The 8200-nt window shown below is 38.0% G+C and overlaps 1 protein-coding gene across 1 annotated transcript in view; it reads right to left on the bottom strand.

Annotated features, from left to right (window-relative positions):
• Positions 1-751: 751 nt before the first annotated feature.
• LPCAT2 (lysophosphatidylcholine acyltransferase 2) overlaps positions 752-8200 on the bottom strand; it is a 31252-nt gene continuing 23803 nt past the window's right edge. Inside the window, exons 12-14 of the mRNA XM_017837130.1 lie at positions 4523-4621; positions 2631-2772; positions 752-2368 (exon numbers count right to left, since the gene is read on the bottom strand). Of these exons, the coding sequence (XP_017692619.1) occupies positions 2124-2368; positions 2631-2772; positions 4523-4621 (486 nt within the window). The 3' untranslated portion in view covers positions 752-2123. The remainder of the gene's footprint in view (positions 2369-2630; positions 2773-4522; positions 4622-8200) is intronic.

The raw sequence follows: 8200 nt of genomic DNA, 5'->3' as shown, positions 1-8200 counted from the left end.
CAGTATTTTTAGCTTTAACCGCAAAGCACTTGTGTGACTTGCAGATTTTTATAACATCACTAGTCCTAAATATGCTACAGTACTGGACAGCAGTGCTCCAGGTGCTGAATGTGGCTGGATTCAACAGGAGTGTGCATAAGGCAGCTTTTCCATTCCGAGACCTTGAGGGGGTTTTCTCTGTCATCTTTGCCCACCCATCTTTTTCTCACTGGTTAGAATGGAAGTTGTCTTTGAAAAGATTATTGCTGGTTGAAAAGCTGAGGACTTTGGTTAAGCATCCTTGCCAAGGAAGTAACATGTATTCCAGCTAACTACAGCCAGGTTAGGGTAACTCCTGTTTCTCCTTCTCTAAGTGAAAGAAAATACTCTCCTAACGTTTACACTACACAAAGCCAAGATTGTTACTTCTAAACTGTAATTTTACCTGTAAATGGCAATACCTTATTTTCCATCAGAAAATGGAAGTCTCTCTCCACATATCTGCAGATCTTCTTTGTATCAGGTCCCCTTTTGCTGAGGCAGTCACCAGAAGTAACTCTTTGGAAGAGCATTAGTCATGTCCTACTCCTCCAGCCTTACCATAAAGCAAAGTGCCATCATATGCAGAACTGAAAATGCAAACTTCAGGTTTCATTGTGTTTATCAAGGTAAGACATCACAAGCATGATTTCCTGAAAATCCCCCCAGCCCCCTCTGGTAGACAAAGTACCCTTTCCCACTGTACCAAAAAGACTCAGCTGTTCAAGTAAAGTCTTTTAAAAAATATAGATTTATTTTAAGCACATGAAACATAAGGATAGGCATAATTATATACAGAGAAAGATTAAACATGGCAATGAGCTTATGGCCAGATAATGCAAGCAATACTTAGAGGCAGAGGTTATCATTTCACATATGAAAACCTGCTGAAAACTGGTTATTATTGGTACTAGACTCTCTAGGCTTTGCTCATCTCTGTTCTAATTTGAAAATATCTTGTCTTTTCATACCTTCCAAATTTTTATTTAGAAGTATTTGCATAACTACCTATATATTTTAAATACTGTATAAAGTGCATTCAGATGAAGGATGGAAGAAGGTAAAGGCCCAATTTCCAGTGCACTAGAGAGGACTGAGGCAAAACATACTCAAATCATTGACTGGAAAGAGCTTGGTTTTGAACCAAACCCTAAAAACACACTGAGTAATGGCACAGTAATGCAAACATGGTTTCTAGGAGACAACTTTAGGGTAGATACTAAGTAATAGAACTATGGCTTGACAGCATATTTGCCTTTTAAATTTTGCAGAGCAAGGTCACATTCCTCTCTTGATAATTGCTAGAAGGAAAAATATGCTGGAGTTTGAAATGTTCCTCCTACTGTGATCCTGAACAGTTGTTACTGTAAACAACATTCTATTTATTTTGAAATAGTCCATTAATTCTTAGGTCTTACTGTCTGCATTTTCCTGTAGACTGAGCTGCTATCTTGGAAATCCAATTAGTTTTCTGTTGTTAGAAGTGCAGCCATTTCCACCTTTACCTAGCCTTTAAGCCTAAAGTTGTTTCTGCTAACATCAGTGAATCAGCATGTCTTGTTCAGAAGCTTACGCTTGCCGGTTCACAAGTAGTTAAGGGAAATCTAAGGGGACAGCCAAAACCCACCAGCTTCAGCTCTCAGCTTCCTGTAACTCATTTCTGTATCTCAGAAACCTGAGAAAGGCTAATGGATATTGCAAATTAAAACACTCTGGCATAATTTTTTTCCCTTAAGTCATACTGGGTACATAGAGGAATTGAGCAGCACCAAAAATTCCACTTGTTTTTAGACAAGTGGACTCCTCAGTCTCCATTCTTAGAGGCCACTGCAGTGCTGGAGCTTCTTATCCCCCTTAGCACAGCTGTTACTTTTGTGGAAGTGTGAACTTGGAAGACACTGAACAACATTGCCAGTGTTGTGATATGGACATCAAGGATAGAACAGTGGTTTTTCCCTTACACTCAAACAGGAATAACTCCTCCTGATATGAAAGTAAAAAAAGAAACTTTTTTTTTTTTTAAACTGTAACTTCCATCTCTATTTTACATCAATTGTGCTTATGAACAGCTAGGGAAAAAATCTTGTAGAATTCAAAAGCTGAGTTCAGTCATCCTTTTTGTCAGAGGTACTTGAGCTATCCTCTTCATTGCCTTCAGGACAGACTTTATTTCTTGCAGTTGGTGTTATTTCTGAGACCAGGGCTGTGCTCCTGACTGGGCTGTGTTTGCTTTGAAATGATTCACTGTCGTGCTCATCTGACAGATCTACCTGGTGTCTCTGTAGATCCAGGTATGTAGTAAACAATGAGGCATATTCTGGATGCTTGAGTGCAAAATTCTTGAACTCATCTGAAAAACATTTAAAAAATAGATTCTACAGTGTAGAATCAGAGAAAATTTCAGTGCCTGCTTCTTTTACTGAAGCTGATCTCCAGTTTGTTTCCTCTGAAGAATCTCATGAGTATCACACAAGTATCTAGGTCTGTGCTTCAACAGTTCTCCCCGGGAAAAAGATATGGGAACCATCAGAGAATTCCAGGGAGGAAGAAAAGGAAACTCACTGTCAATATGACTATCAAAGTATTCTCCATTACAAAAGGGCTTAACTTACCATAGGACAACTTCCCGGTTTCATCTGCATCTATTTCTTTAAAGAGCATAGAAACATCAAGCTCAGGCAGCCCCAGTGCTGACTGAATGATAGAAGCAAACTCCTTTTCCGTTATAGTGCCATCGTCATCCATGTCAAAGAGCTGGAAAAGACACAACGGGTACAAATACTTCAGCATCAGTTTGCCTGTGGACCTTCTGTGCACATCAGCCACCCACACTGGCTTTCTAGTATTCAAGAGGTTATCTGTAAACAATGCCTGGGATTTCAGGAGACCTGCTGCATCCCTGCTACTTTCTCTTCCAAAAGATTTTACGTGTTTTCTCTGGAACAAGATTAAGCAGACACTTAGCAGAGCAATATACATGCTACAGCTGGGATTTGAACATTCTGCAAAAACAAACAAACCTCACAGCGTTAGTTCAGTGATAAAACTAATACAAAACTGATAAAAAATAAGCAAAGGTTTATGTTTATGGTCACCGTGAGCTATGCTGAGGCTCCACTGGATTCAGCCTCTCTATACTGGAATATCTTGGGTTTTAGTCCTCATTTTCATTAGGTTATGGCACATCCCTTATCAGATTAAACTTACCATAGTTTATGTTCTGACATAAAATACCTAAAATTTACTATATGTGATTGGTCACCCACTAAGGAATTATTGTAGTTCACAAGGAATTTTGGTTCCTGGAATGCAGGCAGTGGATGCACGCTGATCATCCCATCCTTCCCAGCACAGTGACAGTAAACATCTGCTATGAATCACCCCTTGAGAAACACAAGGGATGGATGGCTGTAATTCTCAAGTACTTGCTACAGGCAAACTTCCCCATTGTGAAGGAAAGAACATTTAATGGCAAAGAAAAAAAAGTAGCAAAAGATAACCCATAGTTCCATTTCAGACTGAAACAGGCTTTTACCAGCTGAACCAGTTGCTTCCTGCTGAAACTAGATATTAAAACAAATTACTAATTTTATAATCAGCACACCTGTTAAGATACTGGAGAGTATAGTCTGGAGTCTGGAAAACAAAACAATGAAACAGCAATAATAGCTGCTATTCCTGCAATAATTCCTTCTTCATAGGAATCTGTACTGATAAAACATCCCTAAAAAAGCATAAATCACTTTTAACAGTTGTAGTGCTTATCTAAAAAGAAGCCAGTGGATATAATGGATTGCCATAAAAATTCTAGTACTTCCCAAGTACACATCAATGCTAAAAAGTGCCCAGTTTAAGATGAACATGACCCATATCTCAATATATTGCTCCATATGGTTCATAAGACCAGATTAATGGGTAAAGTAACTGAATCTGTGTCAAAGAGCTACTAAAAAACAAGTCAAGTATGCACAGCCTGGCCATCCCTGGTCATGTATTGCCTCCCTGTACCTGAGATGTGAAAGGAGCTATTGCACCATGTCAGAACACCATAGTACAAGCCACCAGTTCTGAGATGCAGCTCAATTTTGGATGTGCCAGTCCTGAACTTTTTTTTTCTTTCTTTTTTTTCCCTCCTCTTTGTTAAGAACAACGACTCTAGTGAGGCTTGACCCACAAGAGGATATTACTCCATCTATTGTGACTTTGAAGAATCACACGAGAAAAAAACCTCAGGCAAAAAAACCCACAAGTGCTGCTGAATCATTTTTGGAGTTAGGCTGCCAAGTTACATATTCATTAGTGCCTTCACACAGCTTTTGAAACCCGTTTCTATGATGCCTGCAATTCTTCCCCTCTCCTTTACACTCTAAATGTCAATTGGTTTAAGAGTATTACTCACATTTGCATAACAGATTGAAGCTATAAACTTATGATTTGAAAGGTAACAGACTTACAGTCAGTCTTGATTTGTCAGGTTTGCAGATTTACACTAAATTGAACTTACCTTAAATGCCATCTGAATAGTCTCCTCTGTGTTGGCTGGGTTACAAAGAATAGACAAACCAATTACATATTCTCTGAAGTCAATGGTGCCATCTCCATTCTGTAACCAAAACATGCATGGCAGTAGTTACAGTTAATACTGCAAATCCCTTTAAAAGCTGTTGTGTAAATCAAACACAAAACATGCACTAATACAGTTTACAACACCCACCAGAGGTATTTGTTCTTCCTGGAAAAAATACTAACAGCTCACTGAATACGCAATACTAAGGCTGGAGGGGCAATATCTGTATTTTCAGTAGCTAGAAATTGGGTATCCATTTCTATCTTATAAACAAACAAACAAAAAAAAAATGAAATCAACTCAAAAGTTTTTCTTCACCATATGACCTTCAGGAAGGCTCTAGGATGAACTGGAATACATGTGTTTAAGGTAACTGTAAGAGTGCATGCAGCACTTGCTCTTGCTGAAGTTCAGAGACCAATGCAACGTCTCAGAATAAACAGGCCAACAGAGAAGCTGTTGTTTTGAGTTCAAACCTTCAGCAATAACATATATGCCAGTGAAAGGACAAACAAATCTACTTGGTCTATCTTAAACTTTTCTTTGAAGCAAATGCACTGCCCCACAAGCTATTTTGAAGCCAATAAACTGTCCTACCTTTTAAGCCAGAAAGGCAAGGAATTCATTGGAACAGCTTCTCTGATAATTCCAGTTTTGATGTGGATGAACATTTCAATGTGATAACTACAAAGCTACATCAACAGAACATTTGAAGTTTGCTTTGATGGGATTTGTGAATAATTTTATGTAAGCTGCATTATATTTGCAAATAGGGAAAATGGCAGATGCCTGTTGAAATCTATGGATATGTCAGTAGTGTTCCTGTCACCACACTGAAAGTTTCTTGAGTGTTTTGGGAAACATCTGTCTGGGGAAAAGCCATCTCTAAGTGTTACATGGTGGGACACAGAGCAGTTAATGACAGCATAGCAGAGATGACTTGTAGCTCATCATTTGGAACCTTCACAATAAGGGCATTCATCAAAAACGTTTTAAAAACAAACTGAAGTATAAAGCAGAGTTCCCTTTGTGGATAATGTGCTGTGCACTTCAAGAGGAAAAACATTTTTTTAAAAAGTGGAGTCCCTACGTCTGAGAACAGCACAGAACTTTTTTAGCCAAGTGAGAGAGGGGTGGTCTCCTGGGTAAATCTGTAGCAAACAGCCAGATCTGGATTCTATTTCTGGCTCTCCTACCAACTTCTAATGCCCACTTGAGCATACCAACCTTAACCTTTCTGTTCTTGGTTTCCTACTGCTGGCAGTACAGTGTGCCAGGGGAGAATACTAAGGCTGCTCTGTAGAGTGCTTTGAAAATCCTGGGTGCTATGAAATAGGGACTTGAGTAATTGAATTTAGCTTTTAAGATAGTTCTTCATTAACAAAATACGTGTAATAATGTGTTCAGTACTAACTTTTCATCATCAAGCTGTACATTTAACAGGATTTAAAACTGTTAAGGTACAATTTTATTTAGCCTTCAAAACCAGTGCAAGACTCTTTTGCACAGACAACTGTTATCTTCTTTATACTGATGGTCTAACCAATCTTTGAACATCTTGTACTTTAAAAACCTCTGAATTTCAAGGAAACTTTTTAGCAAACATATGAATAAGATATGAACTTTTAGGTTACTTGCAGATGTGTCTAAGGGATATAACTTTTGACAGTTTTTAATCATTAGAAAAGGACAATGTTCTCTCATAAATGCCATTTTATTTACAAATCTGCTGTCATTGTGCTGCAGAGCTGGACTTTAAGTATTTTGGCTACATTGTAGTTCTCAGAGATAACAGATCTAACTTTAAAGTGTAACATTACAAACATAAACTTTTAAAACAACTGAAGAAAGAGTGTAAATAATAATTGTTCAAAGTTCCATAGAATATTATTTTTGGACAGTTTTGTAGAATGTATTCTTAGCAAAGGATTGTTTAATGTGACTAGAATATTTTTTTAAAATTTATTTTTAAAGTTAAAAATATGTATCACAGGAAAAGAACGGGGAAGTAAACTTTAACTAAAATAATCTAATTAAAAACAACTGAAAGAAATTAGCACAGCTGTGGCTGTACATGGAAAAATGACATGAAAAATGACAAAATAAGGGTTATATTACTTTCATTAAAGTGCTAAAACCCAATAATCAAAACTGAGTGCAGTTTGACGCATAGAACTCAGCCATTTTAGTAGGAAATAAAGTTACTACGCTTGCAAGATCATGTTGTGACTAGCTTTACTAAGCCCTAGGATGCTGGCTAACTCCCAAATGCTCTGGCATTTTGGTTAAGGAGAAATGATGGGGTTGTCGCTCGTAAAAAGGGATGGGAGTAGAACTGAAAATGCAGGAAAACCTTCAGTGCTTGTGGAACACCACAGCGAAAAAGCACTTGCAACTGTCTTTCTACACACATCAAGTAGCTGTGTTTGCAGCCTATGTACCCAAGAATATGTTAAGGAAGCAACACGTGAGCTGAGCTCAAATTCTCTAAATGGCAAAGTGGAACATCAGAATTTAGGTATTTGTATTTATGTTACGTAAAACAATCAAAACATAGAGTAATCTTAACAACTCTTGTTTCTTTTAAGCAAACTAGTTTCCTGCTACTCTTTTCACTATAGCATGCTATGGTAACTAGGATTTTGTTGTTGTGTTTTTATTTTGTTGTTGTGTTTTTCACAGTAAATCTAAGAAAAACAAGAAAGTTGCATTGTCATAAGCATACTCCACTTAGTTCTGCAACAAGGACTGCAAGACAGATACAGTACAAAGTACTACTGCATCAATACTTTTTTCTCTACTATGTAAGGCAACAGGAAAAATCAAGTATGTATTGTGTGTGTGCCTGCCATTCATGGCAGGTAAATAAATTATTAGGTAAATAAACCCTCAGTCACTTACAGGGTTACCACAGAGAAGCTAAAACTAACTGGACCATTTGGGGAGGAATTGCAGATGCACCTCTTGTGTTCATATCCAGGCTCATCATGTAAGAGGCTATTGCTGTAACTCTCAAATTCCCATCACCTGTTGCTACTTGCAAGTTCTAACTAGTCAGAAAGGGAAATTCTGAAACCAACCTGGTAGGATGGTGCTCACCTGGAGGTATCACACTTCACCTCGTGCTCACTTTTCTATTACTCAGAGCCCAAATGGCACTATGTGTTTTTCCACTGGATAACTGGGAGTGGGGTGAATGCCACTAGGAAGGAACTGACCTCTTTCATAACAGCTTGGGCCAATATCAATCTTTTTCTTTTACCCGGCTTGCTATTAAACAAAGTGCAGGAGGAAAAGAAGTCTTGGCAAAAATTGTAAGTTATTTTCTCTTAAGTTTCAAGAAAAAGGCTTCTCTAAGTAGACCAGGGAAGACATCATCAATCTGGAAAATACTATTTGCTAAGTGTAACTGCAAGATTTAGAAATCAAAGCTAAGGAAGTTTCCAAACAAAACCAAACCACATACTCCATTAACATGCAGATGCCCTGCAGGTATTGTGTGGTGTTTCTCCCTGAGTCACCCCAGACAATTTTCATTTAAAGCAGCAGTGCCTGCTGAGAAATTTTCCTTGTGCAAGAGCTGTTTTGATCAACTGTGTAATCCTTAATTCAAAG

Source organism: Lepidothrix coronata, unplaced genomic scaffold (assembly GCF_001604755.1).
Source record: "Lepidothrix coronata isolate B3197 unplaced genomic scaffold, Lepidothrix_coronata-1.0 Scaffold292, whole genome shotgun sequence".
Lineage (NCBI taxonomy): Eukaryota > Metazoa > Chordata > Aves > Passeriformes > Pipridae > Lepidothrix > Lepidothrix coronata.
Note: the sequence above shows the minus strand (reverse complement) of the source record. Positions and strands in the feature narration are given on the sequence as shown.